We start from the raw sequence: 25,031 nt of genomic DNA, 5'->3' as shown, positions 1-25,031 counted from the left end.
CATGTCAGAGATTGTCTACTGTAGGGGCAGTGGTGTGGTTTTGGGAAGATAGCTGACAGTGGATCTCACATAAGATTTTCTTTCTTTTGGGGGGGGGGCTATTTGCTATATGGACCAAGTAATAGGCATGGGGAACTCTGTTAGGAATGCACTTTTGCTTGGTTATATGGGAAAGTCTTGGGAGGGCAGCGTGGGTAGGGGAGGAGGGGGAGTCAGGTCAAATTCAAAGTTAATCCGATGGGGCTGTAACTCCGAGAAAATGGTCACTGACAATTGAGGAATATGAAAGTGCAAAGGTCATCCGAGGTCAAAGGTCAGGTCAAATTTAAAGTTGCTCCAATTGGCCTGTAACTCAGGGAAAACAATCCCTGACACTTAAGGAGTATAAATCCATAAAGGTCATCGGAGGTCAAAGGTCAGGTCAAATTTTAAGTTGCTCGATTGAGCTGCAACTCAGGAAAAATGATCCTCGACACTTCAGGAGTGTAAAACCGCAAAGGTCATCCGAGGTCAAAGGTCAGGTCAAATATTAAGTTGCTCCAAACAGCCTGTGACTCAGGGAAAACAATCCCTGACACTGGAGGAGTATACAACCGTAAAGGTCATCAGAGGTCAAAGGTCAGGTCAAATTTAAAGTTACTCCGATCAGCCTGTAACTCCGGGAACACAATCCCTAATACCTCAGGAGTATAAAACCGCAAAGGTCATCCGAGGTCAAAGGTCAGGTCAAAATGATCCCCGACATTTCAGGAGTATAAAACCGCAAAGGTCATCCAAGGTTAAAGGTCAGGTCAAATTTGAAGTTACTCCGATCAGCCTGTAACTCCGGGAACACAATCCCTAATACCTCAGGAGTATAAAACCGCAAAGGTCATCCGAGGTCAAAGGTCAGGTCAAATTTAATGTTGCTCCAATCGAGCTGTAACTTGCAGAAAATGATCCTTGACACTTGGGGAGTATAGCATGAGTTTATCCGAGGTCTAAGGTCAAACTATGCTAATCAGAATCAATCACCGCCTGACATTCGTGGCTCGTGAGCCACAGTAGCTCTAGTTATTATTATTATTATTTAACTACTTTTTGTAAACAGGCAATACTATCGCATAACTGCGACTTGTATGATATACGGCTCATTTGTCAACAATTACGGTATAATAACATCATATGCTGATAAATTAATTGTCTGTTATTATATTTCTTTTAAACAGGCCTTTTCATGCCATTAACTTATATGTACCGGTACATAATTATTATTATTATCATGTTATTCCTATTATTAGGATTGTTACTATTGTTATTATATTAGTTATTTATTACCATGATTTATATTATTATCATTATCACTATTATTGCTTCTGCTTATATCATTATGAATTACATTTGTACATTGTATTATTGATTGGTGATTGGCAAAATAAAATATGAATGAATATGAATGAATGAATGAATATGTGACACGATCAAGGGGAATGAGTCGGATGTCGCTAACATTGATTTTGAGATATTGGCAAAGAAAGTGTTAAAATTCTTTTGTTTTCTATTGTTTTCAGCGATTGCTAAAGTGACGTAACTTCGCAAAGGAAAGTTGTATCAACTTGGGGTTTTCAGTGTCTGAAAGCTCTAAATGTCCTCTTTAGAAACATGTAAACCTCATTTTCGACCAGGGTCGACATGTGACTCATTCCCCTTGATCATGTCACATACATTGTATGAGTTCAATTCAAAGAATTATGACATTATGGCTTCCTATAGAACAGCATGTTAAACGGCAAAAATTACTAGCAGGGTTTCTTTCACTTTACCGTCTTATTTCAGCTCAAAATGGACAGAAACCCTTCCAGATTAATAGGCCTACTATTATTTCAGCATTTTGAGTATAATAACAAATTTAAAATTTGAAGGAAATCGTACATTAAAGCTTGAATGAATTATTCAACATATTTTTTGTCTCATGAAGTCCTTAAAATGGAAAGTCTTGAATTTGACATGACACATTTCATTTAAAAATCTGGCCTTAGTACACCAGTCCCAGGCGCGGATTCAGGGGGGCACCCCCCCCCTCCTTCCAAAAAAAAGAGGAAAGGAGAGAAGAGAAGAGAAAGGAAAAAAGGAGGAAAAAAGAAGAGAAAAAGGAGAAAAGGAGAAGGGAAAAGGTTAAATTGCACATAATATAGTATGCCTAAATCGCAGTTGGGTCAATCTACATGTATATTGGTCTGTGATTATTTTGCTTGACGGCGGGTCCTCTTCCCAAAAGCATGTGAAAATTACGGCTGGTCCGCCGATATATAGGCCTATAGGGCCCGTCACATTTGGTCACCAAAGTCAGTAGGCCTATTAAGACGGACTCTGTGCCGACTTCAATTCAACATCGATCCATGCATGCTTTAATTGCGAATCTCAAGCCTTAGGCCTATAAAGTGTCAGTGTAACATTTAAAATTTTATAAATTGAGTTCGGGCCCTTTTCTGTTTTAAAAAAAAATTATGTTATATAGTGTAAAAATGATGCACCAAATGGCTTCAATTGGACCGTTCATTTTGGAAAATTTCCAAACTTCTCAGCCTCCCCCTCAGACACCCCCTGCATGCGTATGGTCATTTTCACGGTAAAGGGTGTAACTTTGGATTTTTAACATTTTAATCCGTAGTGTTCTAATAAAGCCACAGAATTCCATGATTTTTGGCCACATAAGTCATCTAGTTAGCAGCTACCTTGGGTAGCTGCTTAATCAGCTTTGGGAGTTACTGCGTTCAGTTTTAGCAGGCTTAAATGTACTTAATATTGCCATTTTGAAAAACTATAAAAAACAGTAACATTTTGTAAAACCCTGTGTTTTCTTCAGTTAGTTCATGGATAATTTTTCTTATCCTGAAAGTACGTTCATATGTTCAGTAAACACTGCCACATTAGATTTAATTGTGAACAGCCCTGTATTTTTGAGAACCGGACTTCGATATTTGTCGTTTCGGAGGCTTCATTTTCCGTTAACAATTGTTAACAAACTTTGTGGGTGTAGCTTTGGTTCATAATTCTTGGTTATTTCTTCACTTGTTCTTGATTCATAACAGTTGTTATCTTAACTGGAAATGGGTAACAAAAATTAGTCGATTTGCAAGCTTTTAAAATTTTTATAAAATCTTGACTTAAAAGAGCCGTTTTTCCGTTAACTTTTTGAAGCCTCGAAACAAACTGTTCAGCAAGCTTGTGCAAATATAAATAAAAGAGCTCATCCAATCTATTTATCAAAATGTAGCAAAGTAGATCCTCAAGTCACATTTTTTAAATCGTGGAGATATATATCACCGTTTGAAAATGGGACCCAATACAAACTTTCCGTTAACAATTGAAGCCTCCGAAACAAATGAAGCCTCCGAAACAACAATAAGATTAATTATCATCTATGCATATCTAAATTGGTGTGTTTCATACTGATATCGGCATTGTAATTATTACTTGATATGTGCAGAATGTCATAAATTAAAAAAAAATTTTGACATTATGGTTTAAAAATATACTGATACCCAAAAAAGCCTGTTTCGGAGGCTTCACATGCAAAAAACACCATACTTTTAAACAAATGGGTGAAAAAATTAACATGTGATAAATCTACAATATCTGCCGCATAGAATCATTGATTCAATATACACAAGAAAATAACAGCTTAGATGATCCCAACACTGTTGTTTTCAAAAAAACTACTTCTGCAATGTTTAACAATTGTTAACATGAAGCCTCCGAAACAAAAAAAATGACTTGCTGTGATAATATAATTTTTGTCACAACTGAAATTCAATACTTAGAAGCAAAGCATGAAAATTGGTAATTGTGATATTTTTTACCTATTTTTTATGTCAACTTGTAGTGGTTAGCCAAATATTTTACTTTTATGATCACCTGTGTTGTTAACTGAAGCCTCCAAACACAAATCGCTTGAATTGCCAATTCTAAAAATAACTCCAATTTCTGTGAAACTTGGCTGGGAGGTTCCTTTCATCAAGTAGTATTTGTACATGAAGTTAGACGTTCAAATTATTTTAGGAACCCAATTAAAACTTAAAAAATATGTTCAAGGTTTGGAAATTTCCATTGTAAATAACACTTGATGTTAAAAATTTTAAAACTGCAATTACAAACATAGCAAAACATGGTATAAAATTTAACTTATATCTGTTGACTTACTTTGGAATGGGATTTCACATGTATTCCAGCTTTCATGTCATAATTTTCTGAGGTTATGTAAAATACATTTTTCTTAGATTTTAACCAAAATGTTATGGAAATGTCAATTTTTTTATTAGAAATCAAAAGGTTTAAGCCTTGAAACATTATTTTACTGGAATTTAAGTTGCTTCTATGCATGATTTCAGTAAACAGAAACATATTTAAGTGGTTTGAAATTTTGACCCAAAAATCAAAAGTTACACCCTTTACTGTGAAAATGACCGTATACAAACAAGTGCCCGTTTTCGTGTCTGTATTTAACACCCACCACTTGATGTTTAAACCAATAAATCATACAATAACAGTGAAACAAGAGCACCAATGGCGCTGTGGCTCTGCGCTTTTGGTGACAGTGAAAGTAATTGTTCTTGAGTCGATTGTGCAATGTGACAGATCACATTCAATGGGTACATCTGGTTGGTTGGTAGCTATCTCATTTGCAGAGCATACAAGAATACATCAATCAATTTAGGGAATTACTATTTAGCGACATGGATCGAATCTGGTGGAATTGGATAGAAATGGGTCCAAATGGACCGAAACTGATCAAAATGTATCAAAATACATAAGCCAATGTCAAGAATAGTGTTGTCTGAATAAGGTTTTGGCTATAATTAATTAGTGACTGTACCCACCAAGTTTAATACCTATACGACAGTTTATACTAATTTGATCTCAGTTGACCCCAGGTGACCCTGAAATGGCCTTCCAAAACTTTGGCTCTAAATAGTGACTGTACCCACCAGGTTTATGCCTATCCAACAGTTTTTATTCATTTGACCTCAGATAACCCCTGGTGACCCCAAAATGACCTACCAAAAATGTGACTGCAAATGTTGACTGCATCCACCAAGTTTCATGCCCGTCCAAATGTTTTTACTAATTTGACCTCAGATGACCCCTGGTGACCCAAAATGACCTTCCACAAATTTGACTCCAAAGTTGACTGTACTCACACCCATATGACAGCTGTTATTAAATTGACCTCAGATGACCCATGGTGACCCTGGAATGACCTTCCAAACATTTGGCTCTAAATGTTGACTGTACCTACCATGTTTCATGCCCATATAACAGTTTTTACTAATTTGTCTTTAAATGACCCCTGGATAACCTCAGGTGACCCTGAAATGACCTTCCCAAAATTTAACTCCAAATGTTGACTGTACCCACCAAGTTTAATGCTCATCCGACAGTTTGTACTAATTTGACCTCAAATGACCCCTAGTGACCCCAAAATGACCTTCCAAAAATTTGACTCCAAATGTTGACTGTACCAACCAAGTTTCATGCCCATCTGACAGTTGTTATTAATTTGACCTCAAATGACCCCTGGTGACCTCAAAATGACCTTCCAAAAATTTGAATCCAAATGTTGACGGTATCACCATGTTTCATGCCCATACGACAGTTTTTACTAATTAGACCTCAGATGACCCCTGGTGACCCCAAAATGACCTTCCCAAAATTTGGCTATAAATGTTGACTGTATCCACAAAGTTTCATGCCCGTTCAAAAGTTTTTACTAATTTGACCTTAGATGACCCCTGGTGACCTGAAATGACCTTCCACCCAAATTTTACTCCAAATGTTGACTGTACGAGGTCTGTCGAGTGCAGATCCGTCGGAACACGCTTTTCAATACAGAATAAATGCTAACCTCATCGTGACATCATCCAAGCAGCAAAGTTCATTTCCCATTGAAAAAGCGTTATCCGACGGATCTGCAGACAACCATTCTGGTACCCACCAAGTTTCATGCCCATACGACAATTGTTACTAATTTGACCTCAGATGGCCCATGGTGACCCTGAAATGACCTTCCAAAAATTTGACTCTAAATGTTGACTGTACTTAATAAGTTTCAAGCACATATAACAGTTTTTACTAATTTGACCTCAAATGACCCCTGGATGACCTCAGGTGACCCTGAAATGACCTCCCAAAAATTGGGCTCTAAATGGTGACTGTACCCACCAAATGTCATGCCCATCCAACAGTTTTTACTAATTTGACCTCAGATGACCCCTGGTGACCCTGAAATGGCTTTCAAAAATTTTGACTCCAAATGTTGACTGTATCCACCAAGTTTCATGCCCTTTTGACAGTTTCTACTAATTTGACCTCAGATGACCCCTGGTGACCCCTGAAATGACCTTCCCAAATTTGGCTCTAAATGTTGACTGTACCCACCAAGTTTCATGCCCATACGACAGTTTTACTAATTTGACCTCAAATGACCCCCTGGCGACCCCTGAAATGACCTTCCCAAAATTTGGCTTTAAATGTTGACTACACCCACCAAGTTTCATGCCCATACGACAGTTTTTACTAATTTGACCTCAAATGACCCATGGTGACCCCTGAAATGACCTTCCCAAAATTTGGTTTCTAACTGTACGGGCAAGTTTCATGCCCATACGACAGTTTTACTAATTTGACCTCAGATGACCCTGGTGACCCTGAAATGACCTTCCAAAATTTGACTCCAAATGTTGACTGTAGCTACCAAGTTTCATGCCCATCCGACAGTTTTACTAATTTGACCTCAGATGACCCCTGGTGACCCCTGAAATGACTTTCCAAAATTTGACTCCAAATGTTGACTGTATCCACCAAGTTTCATGTCCATCCGACAGTTTTTACTAACTTGACCTCAGATGACCTCTGGTGACCCTTGAAATGACCTTCACAAAATTTGGTTATAAATGTTGACGGTACCCACCAAGTTTCATACCCATACGATAGTTTTTACTAATTTGACCTCAGATGACCCCTGGTGACCCTGAATTGACCTTCCAAAATTTGACTCAAATGTTTACTGTACCCACCCCAGTTTCATGCCCATACGACAGTTGTTACTAATTTCCGGAAGCAATCGGGTCAAATTATTATTATTTTTTTTTGTAACTTTTTTCTGATTGGGGAATATTTTTTTTAAAAGTGATTCCCCCCCGGGCTGTCATTGATTGCTTGACATTCCTTTTGATTTCTCTCAAAAACTTAGCTCATGATTAATATTGCACAGCCTAGAGTAAAACATTAAACTTGGCAACTTTCAATCAACATGATCAATGATTTCTGAAACCACTAAATTTCAGTCACATTTTAATTCAATAATTATGTACATTTTATTTCAACTTGTCTATTTCTGCCACCCCCTTATGAATTATTCATTCATAACTGTGATGACCTTGGGACCGTACAATCAGAATCAACATGATCAATCATTTTTCTTATTTATCCAATGTATGCACCGTGTTTTGTATGAGCTATCACCAGCTGATCACACACACGTATAATAATCGATCCATTTTGAATGGCAGCAGGGCCTAATAATAGACTAATAGTTAATAATAGTTAATACATTCAATGAATTTACCTAAATTGAACAGTGCATACACGCATATCTTTTGTTATTATTGTGAGTATTGTTATCATTATATTATTACTATTATTGTTAATATAATATTAGGCATATTATTATTATTATCATAATTATTATTATTATTTACTGTGGGTTTTTGTTGTTGATAGCTCAGACTATTTATTCTCCCTTCAACTGTTCAACCATGGAAATTATAGATTTATTATTTCCACCAATTTTGAGGAAGCTAGGCGGTTTGTTATGCTACAAGCTGTATGTATGTTAAACAGAGCTTGTATTCGAATACACAGTTTGTGATCTAGAGAAAGTGATCAACAGTTTTTCTTGCCTTCAAAAGCTTCAAATTCAAAGCAAACAGAAGAAGAACCTGTCGAAATTACAAACGAAGATGGAGGTAAGTTATCTTTTTAAGTTTAAAGTTTTCATAATACTGGTTGATGTAAGAACATGCACAGTCAGTGACATTTGTGGCCGTACACTTCACTACGATTAACCGTAAAGTCGTCAAATTGTATTCTGAGTTACTGAGTGTAAAATGTGCGTGACGTGAAGGTCGTATCCATAGGTATCTCAATTTGTTGCGATATGTTTCTCATTTGATAGCGCGAGTCAAACACCATTTAAACCAATCAATAGTCCTATTCATTGCTTACACCCATCGAATGTGTGTCATCAGCCCTCAGATCGGCCCTCAGACACACACACACAGGCATAGAGTTGTGCAGTAGCATGTTTTGTTGACATTTTTTGTCAATGTTTACATCAATGACAGAAGTACTCCCATAATTGAAAACTCAAATACAAAGGACATCAGTTGGCAATCTTAATGTTATGCAATCAAGTTTACAACACATCAGTCTTACAATGGGCAGATAGTCACTGAGTCAAGCCATTCAAGTGCCAATATTGATTAATTCAAGTGGCCTAGTGGAGTGACCAGATATAACCCTGCAGTGATTTCCATGTTATTTTGCAATAACAAAACCATGTTTTCCTTGATTTTGGTATGAAATTGAGCAAATAGAATTCAATGTCATGTCAATTTGGAGTTATTAAGGGCAACTAAAACTGATGTGAGGTAAGTTTTATCTGTTTGGAATCTGTATTGACTATTCTGAAGGAATTACTGCAATGTAAACAAACTAACTCATGGCCCATAAGAACATTGTGTACTGGTTTTCAGTACCCTGTTTTCCATGGGTGACTGTAGGAACCCATGGATTCGATCCATGTATTCATTGCTGAAGAGGATAATAGTCTACATGTACTATTTCTATAGAATCCTAAATAGCTCTAGTCTTTGTTTGCTTTGGCTAAATCCTGTTCAAGTGGTGGGTTACAAAGTTTTGTATCTGGTCTAGGTTAGTCCGAATAATCAGACCCAGAACAAAATATTAATTTCTGACATGATCCTGTTCTGGGTCTGAACTGTTTCCATATGAAATCTCGAGTATTTTAGTTTGCTGTTTCCCATCTTAACTGCTACACAGTGTGGACTACTGATCTGGTAGATGAATTCGAAAGACATCAGACACCTAACACAGGAACCATGCAAGTCCGATTTACCCATCCACCTTCAATCCTGTCACAGTTCAATTAAATATTATTGCTGATCCTGATCAACCTATGTACTCATATTCCAAGAATATATCTGACCTGTATGTCGTAAACTGGAGCTGTTTATTCCATCTATATCTAGAACACAGGCGGCCATTTTGAAACCTTTGTTTTGATCATGGCTCCTATGACAACCAACAGTGATAGAATTGTTTACTCATCTTGAGTCAAGTTGTATTATTATCCTCATTATGCCATGTAAACCCAAGTACCGTACCCTTGTGGTGAATGCAGCCGTGCTGTTGGAGAACCCCTGCTGTAGCTTGTGATGATTGTGATACATGGTTTTCAAAGACTGCCTCCAAATTTGCACTCCAATATGGTCATTTTCACAGTAAAGGGTGTAACTTTTGATTTTTAGGGTGAAAATTTCAAACCACTTAAATATGTTTCTGTTTACTGAAATCATGCATAGAAGCAACTTAAATTCCAGTAAAATAATGTTTCAAGGCTTAAACCTTTTGATTTCTAATAAAAAATTTGACATTTCCATAACATTTTGGTTAAAATCTAAGAAAAAATGTATTTTACATAACCTCAGAAAATTATGACATGAAAGCTGGAATACATGTGAAATCCCATTCCAAAGTAAGTCAACAGATATAAGTTAAATTTTATACCATGTTTTGCTATGTTTGTAATTGCAGTTTTGAAAATTTTTAACATCAAGTGTCATTTACAATGGAAATTTCCAAACCTTAAACATATTTTTTAAGTTTTAATTGGGTTCCTAAAATAATTGGAATGTCTAACTTCATGTACAAATACTACTTGATGAAAGGAACCTCCCAGCCAAGTTTCACAGAAATTGGAGTTATTTTTTAGAATTGGCAATTCAAGCGATTTGTGTTTCGGAGGCTTCAGTTAACAACACAGGTGATCATAAAAGTAAAATATTTGGATAACTACTACAAGTTGACATAAAAAAATAGGTAAAAAATATCACAATTACCAATTTTCATGCTTTGCTTCCAAGTATTGAATTTCAGTTATGACAAAAATTAAATTATCACAGCAAGTCATTTTTTTTGTTTCGGAGGCTTCATGTTAACAATTGTTAAACATTGCAGAAGTAGTTTTTTTGAAAACAACAGTGTTGGGATCATCTAAGCTGTTATTTTCTTGTGTGTATTGAATCAATGATTCTATGCGGCAGATATTGTAGATTTATCACATGTTAATTTTTTCACCCATTTGTTAAGTATGGTGTTTTTTGCATGTGAAGCCTCCGAAACAGGCTTTTATGGGTATCAGTATATTTTTCAAACATTAACCATAATGTCATTTTTTTTTTAATTTATGACATTCTGCACATATCAAGTAATAATTACAATGCAGATATCAGTATGAAACACACTAATTTAGATATGCATAGATGATAATTAATCTTATTGTTGTTTCGGAGGCTTCATTTGTTTCGGAGGCTTCAATTGTTAACGGAAAGTTTGTATTGGGTCCCATTTTCAAACGGTGATATATATCTCCACGATTTAAAAACATGTGACTTGAGGATCTACTTTGCTACATTTTGATAAATAGATTGCATGAGCTCTTTTATTTATATTTGCACAAGCTTGCTGAACAGTTTGTTTCGGAGGCTTCAAAAAGTTAACGGAAAACGGCTCTTTGAAGTCAAGATTTTATAAAAAATTTAAAAGCTTGCAAATCGACTAATTTTTGTTACCCATTTCAAGTTAAGATAACAACTGTTATGAATCAAGAAGAAGTGAAGAAATAACCAAGAATTATGAACCAAAGCTACACCCACAAAGTTTGTTAACAATTGTTAACGGAAAATGAAGCCTCAAACGACAAATATCAAGTCCGGTTCTCAAAAATACAGGGCTGTTCACAATTAAATCTAATGTGGCAGTGTTTACTGAACATATGACTGTACTTTCAGGATAAGAAAATTATCCATGAACTAACTGAAGAAAACACAGGGTTTTACAAAAATGTTACTGTTTTTATAGTTTTTCAAAATGGCAATATTAAGTACATTTAATCCTGCTAAAACTGAACGCAGTAACTCCCAAAGCTGATTATGCTACCCAAGGTAGCTGCTAACTAGATGACTTATGTGGCCAAAAATCATGGAATTCTGTGGCTTTATTAGAACACTACGGATTAAAATGTTAAAAATCCAAAGTTACACCCTTTACCGTGAAAATGACCATATTTAATTACCTTAGTGATCTGGATGTGTCTTGGCACTGTCCCTCATGTGGTATCCCTCACTTCACATCAAGCCTCTTTGAATCTACCGTAAACTCAGATTCACTATCATCACATAGTCCATGTATGTACATGATCCACCAGTGGAGCTTCTGCGACCCCTACGCAGAACTTCCGTTAGTGGATTAACTGCGCACGGTGGACGAGGGAATCCACAGTTGATTTTTCGGCGACGTGTGCTGAAACTCCCCTCCGTATATAGGCGCCGGTGGAGTATTTCTGCACGATCGCAGGGAATCCACTGACGGATTTTTTGGCAAGACGCGCGCTGAAACTCCCTCCGTATATAGGCGCCGGTGGAGTATTTCATGCACGGTCGCAGGGAATCCACCGACGGATTTTCGGCGCACGCTTTTTCTTGAATTGTTATGATTTAATATTTGCCTACCCTAGAATGTTTAATAAGTGATAAGATAAAGGGTAGAAAGTAAGAAATATTATTTAGGCCTATATTTTTAGAGTCAGAAGTTACGGTTCTGGGCGCAAATGTCTCGTGTTTAAAAGAATAACTTAGAAAGTATGAAATGTATAAATTTGTAGAGTTTATTTTAATACGGTGGAGTAATTTGCATGACGGTCATAGGGAATCTACTGACGGATTTTCAAGACGTTTTTCTTGAATTGTTATGATTTAATATATTTCTTACTCTATGCCATTTAATAATAATAAATAATAACAATTCATGAGATGATTATAACGTGCGCCGAAAATCCGTCCGTGGATTCCCTGCGACCGTGCGCAGAAATACTGCACCGTTCCGACTCTAAAAATATATATAATATTTCTTACTTTCTAAGTAATGTTTTTTAAACATGAAACTTGCGCAGAACTGACTCTAAACATATATACATGTAGGCCCTAAAATAATATGTTTACTTTCTACCATTTAATAATGTTAAATCATAACAATTCATGAGATGATTAAATCGCATGTGAAAATCCGTCAGTGGATTCCCTGCGACATGCAGGCAAAAATTACTCCACCGGAGCTATATACGGAGGGGAGTTTCTGCGCACGTGCGCCGAAAGTCCGACTGTGGATTCTCTGCGACCGTGCGCAGAATTACCGTTCTCACTCTAAAAATATATATAATATTTCTTACTTTCTAAGTTATTTTTTTAAACATGGTTTTTAAACATGAACTGACTCTAAACATATAGGCCCCTTAATAATATTTCATACTTTCTACCATTTAATAATATTAAATCATAACAAGTTCATGAGATGATTAAAACGTGCGCCGAAAAATCCGTCAGTGGATTCCCTGCGACCGGCTTGCAGAAATACTCCACCGAACTATATACGGAGGATTTTCAGCGACGTGCGCCGAAAAATCGTCAGTGGATTCCCTGCGACCGGCGCAGAATTACTCCACCGGAGCTATATACGGAGGGAGTTTCGCATGTTTTTTAAACATGAAACTTGATGCGCAGAACTGACTCTAAACATATAGGCCCTAAAATAATATTTTACTTTCTACCATTTAATAATGTTAAATCATAACAATTCATGAGATGATTAAATCGTATACCGAAAATCCGTCAGTGGATTCCCTGCGACCGCATAGAAATACTCAACCGGAGCTACATACGGAGGGGATTTTCAGCGACGTACGCGCCGAAAAACCCGTCAGTGGATTCCCTGCGACCGTGCGCAGATTTTCTCCACCGGAACTAAACTCCTCAACGAAAGTTTGGAAAGTTTTTTCAAGCATCTATATCTCAGATTATTTGTGACCTGTTCATATCATGTTGCATATCAATGGATACCTACATTGCTCCCCTTTACAATGACACTAAATTTGAAGCAATCACTTTTTTTACGGCTGAATACACGTTTTGTGAATGCAATGGGGTCTCAAACCGAATGTGCCAAATTGACCATTATTCTGTGCACCAAGCTGCAATTCCATATCTTCACAATTTGGGACCTAAGGCAATCATCCCAGATGACAAGGTTGCCCCCACAGAGCCAGGGTAGTCAATGACTACCTGCAGAATATGGGAGTAGAGAGAATGTAATGTGTTGCCATCAGCCCAGACTTCAACCCGATTGAACACTTGTGTGAATAGCTTAGACGTGTTGTGCGTAACAGTAGCCAATGCAACCATATTGAATGACCTGTGACGAATCCTGGTTGAAGAATGGAGTGCCATCCCACAGCAATGTGTGAGCAGGCTGGTGAGCAACATAAGGAGGAGGTGATGGCTGTTCTGGCTGCGTGTGGCTTTACCAACCGCTATTGAGGTTAGTGACTAGTGTTGTTTGAGCACAGAATAATGGTTGATTTGGCACATGCTGTTTGAGACCTCACTACATTCACAAGACGTCTACTCAGCCGTGAAAAAAGAGATCGTTTCAAATGTGGTGTCATTGTAAAGGAAAATAATGTAGCTATCCATTGATATGCAACATGATATGAAAATGTTACAAATAATCTGAGATATAGATGCTTGAAAAAACTTTCCAAACTTTCGTTGAGGAGTTTATATACGGAGGGGATTTTCAGTGCACGTGCGCAGAAAATCCGACTGTGGATTCCTTGCGTCCACCGTGCGCAGATAATCCACTATCGGAAGTTCTGCGTAGGGGTCGCAGAAGCTCCACTGGTGGATAGCTTACATAACTCCATAGTCATAGTGAATTAAACTGTGCCAATGAAACGGGCAACAATGAACCTGACAACAACCTGCCTGTTTCGAGCCCTATTGGTAGTCCATCTGCATGTTCCTCTCCAAACGAAGCCACTCCAAGTGTAAAAATACACAGCCCTGCCAACCTTGGTGTCTTAGTCATAAACTGTCAGAGCATTGGTAAAAAACTTGCAGAGTTCTGGACCATCCTTGAGTCCGTTAAACCAAACATGGTTACATCCTGAAATTTCAAACCATGAAATTTTCCCCCCTGAATTTGACTATGAAGTCTACAGAAGAGACCGTCCCGGTGGTTGGGGTGGTGTGGCAATCGGCCTAGGCCCTGGCCTTGATGGCAAACTTCTCAAAACAGCAACCGAATGTGAAGCTATCTTTGTCCAAATAGAGCTCGCAAATAAACGTGAGTCGCTCATTATAGGCGCAGCATATCGGCCGACAGATAATAATGAGATATACATGGACAGTCTATGTAACGTCATCAGAGACATCTCAAGTAAGCACAAAAAATCTATCATGTGGCTAGGCGGCGACTTTAACCTTCCTGACATTGATTGGAAGAGCTATACTGTTATTGGTCATCAATACAAGCAAGCTATAAGCAACAGCTTTCTTAATGTCATGATGGATACAGGCCTCGATCAAGTGGTGACATTTCCAACAAGACTTGACAACACTTTGGATCTTTTCCTGACCAACCGTCCATCATGCATCAACAAGTGCCAACCTATGCCAGGTATAGGCGACCATGAGATTGTCTTCATTGATACAGACATAAAGCCCAAGCGCCGTAGACCAGTAAAGAGGAAAATCTAACTGTGGAATAAGGCTGACATGAGTAAGATCCACTGTGAAGCTACCCAGATGATGAATGAATTCATATCGGAGTATGATTCTTCCTCCCCTGTCAATGAGATGTGGGCAACTATTGAGTTCAAGCTGGGTCAAATCCTTGACCTTGTACCATCTAAGATGACATCATCTCGGTTCAGCCAGCCATGGGTGAATAGAAAGGTTAAGCAGGTTGGTAAGCAGAAGCAGCGTGCATACAACAAAGCCCGCTCTTGCCGTCCTCAACACAAGGACAGCCTCTGGGCTAGGTACAAAGTCCTTAAGAAACGCATGCAGAAAACCTGTAAAGAAGCATATGCAACTCTATCATATGTGCTGACTTAAGATCTAACCCAAAGCGTTTTTGGACCCACATATCTAGCAAACGTTGCGATAACAATGGTGTTGCTCCCCTTCGTGGAACAAATGGTGTCTTGTATACTGGCAGCACAGACAAAGCAAACATCTTGAATGCTCAGTTCGCCTCCGTCTTTAACAAAGATGAGCAAACTACGAACATGCCTGATCTTGGTCCTAGTCCATACCCAGAAATTGACTGTATTGAAGTCAACTGCAATGGCGTGATCAAGTTGTTGAAGAAGATTGATCCTCACAAAGCCACAGGCCCAGACAAGATACCAGCACGTCTCCTCAAAGAACTTGCAGATAGCCTTGGCCCAATGCTGACAGTACTGTATCAAGCATCTTTGGATTCTGGCACCCTTCCGGACATCTGGAAATCGGCGATAGTCGTCCCCGTCTTCAAAAAAGGTGATAGAAACAAACCAGCAAATTATCGCCCAATATCGCTGACGTCCATCTGCTGCAAGCTTCTAGAGCATATCATCCACAGCTCAGTGATGCAACACTTTGACTCGCACAGCATCTTGACCGTCTTCCAGCACGGATTCTGGAGGGCTCACTCCTGCGAGTCCCAGCTGATCACCACCATCGACGACATCGCTCGCAACCTTGACGCTGGGCTCCAAACAGATCTCATCTTGTTAGATTTCTCAAAGGCTTTTGACGAAGTCCCTCATCAACGCCTCTTGCACAAACTCCATCATTACGGTATTCGAGGCAGCCTCCTTGGGAACTTCTTGGAAGAAAGGGACCAGAAAGTCATCCTGGAAGGAGCAACATCTGCCCAAACTGCTGTCTCATCCGGAGTACCTCAGGGAACGGTCCTAGGACCACTCCTATTTCTAGCATTCATCAATGACCCGGAATGCATCTCCAGCAAGTCATCAGTTAGGCTGTTTGCAGACGACAGTGTTGTTTACCGTACCATCAGTAATGAAGACGATGCCATACAACTCCAGCAAGATCTTGACAAACTCCAAGAGTGGGAAAAGACCTGGATGATGGAGTTTCACCCTGACAAGTGCCAGGTTCTGCACATAACCAAACATCGCAATACTGTGAAGCATGTAGCCTATACAACATTCATGACCATCCTCTCCAAGCTGTTCCATCTGCTAAGTACCTTGGTGTTGAAATATCTAACAACCTGTCCTGGAACAAGCAAGTTGACAACATCACCAAGAAGGCCTCATGTGCCATTGGATTCCTGCGTCGTAATCTGCGTAACTGTCCCCTTGAGGTTAAGGCCAAGTGTTACAACGCCTTTGTCAGGCCGATAGCAGAGTATGCCAGCTGTGTTTGGGTTCCACACACTCAGCGCACCATCACCAAAGTTGAATCCATCCAACGTCAAGCAGCTAAACCGTCATGAATGACTACAGTAGAGAGAGCAGTGTCTCCGCCATGTTGGATGAGCTCAACTGGGATTCTCTACAACATCGACATTAAGGCTGGCATTTTCGGTCGGGTAAACGGGTACCCGCCGAGATTACATTACCGGGTAGGAAATGCCTCCCGGTACCGAAATTTAAAATTTTTATTTTTTCGGTTTTGTAGTGTCCTGGACCTAGACCTAAATGCTAGGATCATTCATGGTTGACCTAAAAAAAAAAAAAAAAAAATTCAAGATATTTTGTTATTTTTAATATGAAAATTGATCATTTGTATTCATGTCATAGTCTATTAATGATTTCAAAATGCATTCAAATTCAATACATTTTGAAATCATTAATAGACTATGACATGAATACAAATTATCAATTTTCATATAAAAAATAACAAAATATCTTGAAATTTTTTTTTTTTTTTTTTTTTTTTTTTTTTTTTTTTTTTTTTTTTTTTTTTTTTTTTTTTTTTTTTTTTTGTTTTACTCTACAAAAAAAAAATAAAAAAAAAAAAAAAAAAAAAAATTTTATTTATTTTTTTTTTTTGAAAATTGCAATTTGTACCCGGTTCATGTCAATTACTCTATTAATGATTTCAAAATGCATTGAATTTGAATACATTTTGAAATCATTAATAGACTATGACATGAATACAAATTATCAATTTTCATATAAAAATAACAAAATATCTTGAAATTTTTTTTTTTTTTTAAATTTTTTTAGGTCAACCATGAATGATCCTGGCATTTAGGTCTAGGTCCAGAGACACTACAAAACCGAAAAAATAAAAACCTTAAAACCTTAAAAAAAAAAATTTTTTTTTTTTTTTTTTTTTTTTTTTTTTTTTTTTGTTGTTGCAATTTCGGGTACCCGGTTACCCGCCCGAAAATTGCGGCGGGTACCCGGGTACAAAATTACCCGAAAATGCCAGGCCTAATCGACATGCTGTGTGTAAAGTCACCATGATGCACAGAATCACCAATGGGCTGATCGGCATCCCTCAAACCCAGCTGAAGCCATTAGAAACACCTACCAGTGGCAACAGTAGGTGCTTCCACATACCAAACTCCCGAACTACTATGATGAAGGGCACATTCTTTCCAGACACCATCCGTCTATGGAACTCGCTCCCTCAACATGTAGTCGACTCTCCATCCACAGACGTCTTCAAGGCCAGAGCTGGAGACGTCACCTTCTACTAGCGCATCCACAACAATGTTTTTAATCCTGTATATAATTGTCACTGCACCTACCAGCTCCACGCTCTTCCCGCACATCAAACTTTATATCCTGTACATATATGCTGTTCAAGTGGAGTGGAGCATGTTGTGCGCTTGTATGCTTGCAAATCAACCAATGTGCGTCGATACTCTTTTGAGGTTTTGCACAGTACCGGAAGAAGAAGAAGAAGAAGATGGCAAATTGGACAATAGAAGCACATGGTTCTACGTGACAGCTTTTTAATCCCTATTCATGTTACGTGAATCACGCTATTGTGGACCATCCTTCTGATACTTGAGTGTTTTGACAAGCGGAACGTTCTTTTGTCTACCTCTCTGTTTGTAAACAAACCAGGAGGTCGAAATCGTCCTCCTCGCCGAATACTCTGCGTAATAGTACGGCACTAGCAGTGTCCGAAATAAGGAAAATATGGAGGTTGTCCCGAGGACAACTAAAGCATAAATTCTGCTTGTCCTCAAAACATTTTGGTTGTCCCCAAAATGTGTCATATTTAAGAGGTAAAATATAGTGGTTGTCCAGAGGATAAGTACATATCTCAATATGGTTGTCCCCAGTGATTTTTGGACAAGAGGATAAGTGCTTATTTCGAACACTGGGCACTAGGTCTAGGTATGTATAACCAACAATTAACAATGTCAATGAGAGGACATTCCTGAACCTTGTTGACTTGGGGGTGATTTAAAATGACTGCATATTTATGACTGTTTGATATTTATTACCAGCAATGTGGAAAAAGAGACACATGTAGAACCGAAAGAGGGTACCATTTTTTTGAAGGAGCAGAGTTCAATAAAGCATAACCCCGCTTCTGGATATCGTTTGAAGTAAAATAATATACCATTTTAAAGCTTATGATATATATTTTCTAAACACGAAACAAAACAAAATTGACCGAGGCCGACTTTACGGCTGATTCGTAGTGTACGGACTAAATTTGTGCTTTCAGATATACACGTCACAATGTAGTATGTGTATATAGCGTGAGGTTCATTTATACTGATGTGCATACCTGGATTTGTTGTTGAACATGAAATGGTTTCAAAGAATAAAATTAATTTTGTGAAATGCAAGCTGGTACTTGCTGAAGTTGCTCGAGAAGTCTAGCCACAAATTTGCTCATGTCCCGATGAGCTTCACATTTCATTTGAGGTTACAAACTTACATGTTTGTTTGTTTGTTTAAACGGTCGCTCCGTGTGGAGACATGCTTGGGTCCTGATGGGACCAGGCTCAAACAAAATGCTCAAGCCAGGATAAAGTGGAGACCATGTATCTGAAATTTAGACGGATTCACTGAAGCATGACTCAGTGTACAGCAATGGAAGTTCAGAAGTAAACACAGCTGATCACGACGGGTGATCGCATCAAAAATGTTGCTAAATTGCACTTCAACTAAATTTTAGACTGTTCAAAATACTTTAACCCAAAAGATATGTCAGTTTATAACCAGGGCATAATTTAGTGTTGGCCATTTGTATAGCAAAAACAGACATTGATGAAAATTTGTATAGCTGTTGTATTCAATGTTGTATGCAATACAAGTGCATAGCATTTTGCCAAGATTGAGTAGTAAACTGCTATGTGATACCAACTAAACTATGCCCTGTTATAACTTTCATCCAATTAAACAGAAAAAAGTGCAAGTTTTGAATTTAAATTTGACTGAATATGAGAAAAGTCATACCTGGCCTAGAATTTTGATAAGTTCAGTTTACATTCGTTCGGCAAGATTTATAAAAACAAGAAAACCTGTATCATCAAACAAACAAAAAGAGGTTATCATGTTATTTTATTTTCTGATCTTTAAATGGGTACTAGTATTTAGGGATCATGTCAAAGTGGAGTGCAAAATTTGCATAAATGAATATGATTTACTACAAAAATTTTAAATGGTCTCCCACTTTGTTTGAGTAGCAATGATATTTAGTGAAAATATATGTGACCATCCAGCACAACTGAGCCCTGAAGTCGCCAATCATCATTTTTGAGATATTCAACCAAAATATTCTGCTTGAAATAAGCTTTAAAATGATGTATGTCATGTCTATAGTACTTGACATTTAAGTAGTGAAAAATCAATAAAACAGTCAATAAATCCTTTATTTCCTATTGTTTATTGTTAAGTTCAATGGAGCATATCTCAATAGTGGCACTGGCGACATCCGGGCTCAGTTGTGGTGGATGGTCACATATTGTTTTAAAATGTAAACAACAGTGTTGTTTGACATTGCCTTGTAATTTGATTTTGAGGCTGGATCAGGTTTATCATTATTTTAAATGGGAAAAATTTTCGCTAGGGTTTAATTTTTGTGAATTTCGCAATTGGAGCTCCAACCGTGAAAATAACACCTCGTGAATATATAGGGCCTATACAACAATGTGTTACAAGTATAGGGCAGGATTTAGCAATTGTGACAATAAAATAAATTTGCGAAAATGTCTCTCTTACTGTGAATTGCAAAAATAGCTGCTTGCGAAAATATTCCATTTTACAGTATCAACTCATTGGTGCCATTGGGGCAAAGCTTGTAAACATGAAATATTTGTTATAACCGCGCTAGAAATTCAGACCCCGAGTTAACAAGTGGTGCATTATGTTTTAAATGAGGTACATTCCGGGTACATTCTAGTGGTACCTCTTTTCTTATCATAAATAACATACCGCTTGTCTTGAAATTCCAGTGTATTAATTGGATTCCTTGCCCCTATAATATACATAACTTTTGTTTACCAGTGTGTTATTATTTTGTGAGAAAAATGCAAAAATAGTTACAAATTTATCAAGGGGTGTAGTACCACCTTAACTCAACTACATGTACAATACAATGTATGGAAAATAACTGAAAATCTATGATACTTCTAAATCAACATCTTTTGTTTTATTTCCAGAACCTGAAATTTGGACTTGTACTCTTAAAGCCATGAACTTTGACATCTAACCTTTGACCTAACCATGGATGTATCCAATATGGATTCTCTGAAGCACCCAGATAGCTCATTTGTGGTGGAGGAATTCTCTGCAGGTGACATACCAATGGATGTGGCACATACTGTTGAAATATCTATTGACATGACGCAGGACTCTGATGATGGTGTACATTCTCCAATGGTATTCCATGGAGGAGACATACAATCTTCAATTGTATTCCTTGGAAGTGAAGGTGTTATTGATGGTGATGAGGAACCAACAATTCATGTTGAAGAAAGATGTGATGGAATAGGAGAAGAAGCAAGCGGGTTTAAATCAGATGAGCAGTTAACAACTTTGTTATTAATGAGGGAGCGAGTCATTTCAAACTCTAATGGCGAAGACGGTGAGAATCATGTGCAGGTGGGAAAATCTATGGGTTTACAGTCACAAACTGTTACTTCTGATGACATCATGGTACAAGAACAATGTCAAGGCACTTCACAAGAACATGTTAGGGGTTTAGAGCAAGAAAACCCTATCTGCAATAACTGCCAGGTGTCACATGTATCCAATATAGATTGCAGAAATGGTCAAATGTCTATAGGGCAGCAATTGCACAAAGGGCCTTCTTCGATTCCTAGTTATAGGGCAGCTATCGCTGGCGATGATGATGGTATTAATATTCAAAAGCCTACAGAGCCTGATAGTGATAGCAATGTCTGTAGGGTAGCTATTGCTATGCCAAAAGATGCAGAAAGTAGAACAGAAGAAACAGCACTATTGCAGACTATCCCCATTTTACACCCATTGACATTTCAACCTCAAGTCAGCCATTCCATTATTATCCCTCTTAATACAGGAGCACCACCTACTTCTAAGCAACAGTATGTAGTGCAAATGGGCGGCGGAGGTGCAGACACTGCAGAGCCGATCCCTCATAAAACAGGAGCACCACCTCTTTCCCAGCAACAGTACTTAGTGCCAATGGACAGTGGGAGTACAGAGCCAATGTTTAATTTTGTTTTATCTCATAATGCACCGAGTGACAGAACTAGAACCACGTATGGGAATAGATATGTTGAAATACAACCAAATGTATCGGGAATACACCCAAATGTATCAGGAAAATACCCAAATGAATCGGGAAAACACCCAAATATGAAATTTAATACTCAAGCGGTGACTGCCTGTCTACCATCACAGAAAGAAGTCAATGAACTGCAATCAGTGTCAAATATGTCACAAAATGTGACACAAAATATGTCACAAAATATGTCACAAAATGTGACACAAAATATGTCACAAAATATGTCACAAAATGTGACACAAAATATGTCACAAAATGTGACACAAAATATGTCACAAAATTTGACACAAAATATGTCACAAAATGTGACAAAATATAACAAGTCTTCCAAATCTGTGAATCCACAAAAGCGACAGCCACAGTGGTGTGAGCAATCGATGCAGGATGCATTGCGCGCAGTCGGACATGGAAAATCGGTACGGAGCGTTGCTAAGGAATTCTCCATCCCACACCAAACTCTTGTCACTAGAATCAAACGGCTCAAAGTTGAGAATTCTTTCAAGAAATATGAACCGGGAGGGGATCGCCACACTGCGGGAATGATGGTAGATGTACCGCATAAAAAAACAAGAGGGAAGCAAAAGTGTCTTTGGACATGTGATCAAATGGAAGCAGCAATACAACTATGTAAAGAAGGACATAGTTTGAATTATGCTGCTAAAATCTATGGTATCCCTGTAGGTACTTTACATGGACGAGTTTCGGGAAAGGTTAAACGTGGTGGAAAAAGAGGATCGCCAAGCTACCTTACCGTTGAAGAAGAAGCACAACTTGAAACGCTTATCCTAAAAAACTATCCACAAAAGTTTTGAACAAATTAATGAGTCGGTAAAGGAGTTTGTGTTGGAGAAAGTGCGAAATCGCAAACACCCTTTCAAGAAAGCAGGACCAGTAAAAAATGGTGGATGTTGTTCTTGGCAAGACATCCGAAAGTATCGAAAAAGATTCTGAAGTTATGGCAAGATGATAAGCTTTATTTTGATGATAGACTTGTACCAAGTCAGAATGGTGATAGACTTGAACCAATTCAGGATGGTGCTCAATCTAGTTCTGTGAAGTCATCAGAAGCAACACAAAAGGTCAGGCAGGAATTAGAAGAAAACGATGTCACAAATAGTCAGCAGGAACCGTTGACGTTGGTTGCAGAAGTCTTGTCACTCTGTCAGGAACAAGTACAAAGTGGGGAAACAGATTATATTCATGTAGTAGAAGATATGGAAACCATGTGTCACGATGGGCAGTTTGAATCAGTCTCTGATACAGTCTCTGATCCAACCCATATGGTATTAGTTGGCAATGAGGACACACTTAATACAGTCTCTGATACAAGCCATTTGATGTCAGCAGGCAATGTGGACTCTGTGACAGTGTCTGATATGAATCATATGGTATCAGGTAATGTGACCATCTCTGATATGGTCTCTGATACAAGCCATGTGGAATCAGTAGGTAATGTGGACACACTGAATACAGTCTCTGAGTCTGATACAAGCCATATGATATCAGCTGACAATCCTGTTGGAGCCATCAATGTACATGTACCATCAGAGAACAGGAATGAAGTGGTTTCATCTGACTTGAGTTGTCATACGGAACATGTAGCACCTTTTATAGTAGACGGTGTGTCTTATAAGGTGCATTCGTCAAGAAACTTTACTAAAACAGTGATAGATAATCCAGAGAGTTTAGGCAGCTTGAACCATTCATCCATCCAATCAGTTTGCTCACTTGCCTCCATCAGTCCAAGTGAAGCAAACCAAAGCATTATCTCTGAAATCTCTTCTTCAGACTTGCACAGACAAGCATATCAAAAACAAAATAATCAAGTATGTCCTGGCAGAGATCATACATTGACTTCATCAGAATATAGCATGTACTCCATTAGTAATGTAACAGCAGATTCAACTAATGATATGGTTGGTTCCTCTAGTGTTGAGTGCCAGATACAAGCTTCTACAAGCATTGAGAGTTCTATAAACAATGAAGGTGTTTCCGGAAACATTCCCCTAAGACCTTGTCCAGAAATACATGGAGAAAGCACATTTGTTAGAAAGAAAAAGTGGCAGGAAAATGATTTGAAGAAAGTGTCTAAAAATACTGAAAGTTGTTCTAGAAACACAGAAGGTGTATCTACATGTAGAACAAAGTGGCGGGAAAAGGATATGAAGAAAGCTTTATGGGCCACACGGATGGGCCAGTTTGGTGTCCGTGCAGCAGCAAGAAAGTACGGGATACCGCATAGTACATTGGTGACCAGAATTGAAAAACTAAAACGTGACAGGTGTTATAACCTTCCACTTAAGTCTTGTAAACAAAGTCAACCTGCTTCAAAATCTTGTGTCAAAAGTCAAACGATATTTATTTCCAGAGCAGTGCATAATGTTATACCAAATGCTGATGTAAACACTGCAATACACCCAATTGTTCCCCAAATACACCCAAATGTCTCCCAAATACACCCAAATGTCTCCCAAATACACCCAAATTGTCTCCCAACTACACCCACATGTCTTCCAAATACAGCTTTGATACAGATGAAATCCCAATGTAAGAAAGTGAAGAAATCAAAACCACAAACAAAAGAGGGCGCAAGTCTCAGGAAGCGTAAACAAAACGTAAAAAGAAATTTCTCAAAGTTTAATGATAATAAATGTACACAGGGTTTAAAGCAGCGAAGGATGTGGTCTGAGTTAGACATGGCTAAAGCTTGTCAAGCATGCAAAGAAGAAAGATACACCATCAGCGAGGCGGCACGAATCTTCAGAATCCCTCGTCCGACTCTTTACATGCGACTTTCTGGTAAGGGAACCCCGGGAGTGCCACTCGGACGAACGACATTCCTTACAGCGGAAGAAGAAGATCGTCTGGAGAAGGAAATCATTCTTTATGCCAAAAAAGGTTACACGCTAACCCAAGGAATGATTGCATCATTTGTGACTAAAAGCTTAAAAGGACGCAATCATCCATTTAAAGATGACGGACCAAGAAAAACATGGTGGAAGCTGTTTTTGAAACGACATCCTCGTGTAGAGCAACATATTTTGGGACTTTGGCAGAAGAGTGTGGGTGTGAAGGTGACCTCTGAGGATGAGACTG

At 38.2% G+C, this 25,031-nt stretch overlaps 2 protein-coding genes across 2 annotated transcripts in view; both read left to right on the top strand.

Moving 5' to 3' along the window:
- Positions 1-25,031, top strand: part of LOC140168561 (soma ferritin-like) — a 122,841-nt gene that overhangs the window by 4,285 nt on the left and 93,525 nt on the right. The window lies entirely within an intron of this gene.
- Positions 7,881-22,747, top strand: LOC140168560 (uncharacterized). Its single transcript, XM_072191961.1, has 2 exons — positions 7,881-8,006; positions 20,827-22,747. The coding sequence occupies exon 2, from the start codon at positions 20,891-20,893 to the stop codon at positions 22,745-22,747; it is 1,857 nt and encodes a 618-aa protein (XP_072048062.1). The 5' UTR covers positions 7,881-8,006; positions 20,827-20,890.

Source organism: Amphiura filiformis, chromosome 13 (genome assembly GCF_039555335.1).
Source record: "Amphiura filiformis chromosome 13, Afil_fr2py, whole genome shotgun sequence".
Taxonomy (NCBI): domain Eukaryota; kingdom Metazoa; phylum Echinodermata; class Ophiuroidea; order Amphilepidida; family Amphiuridae; genus Amphiura; species Amphiura filiformis.
The sequence above is the reverse complement of the archived record's forward strand: the minus strand, read 5'-3'. Positions and strand labels throughout refer to the sequence as shown.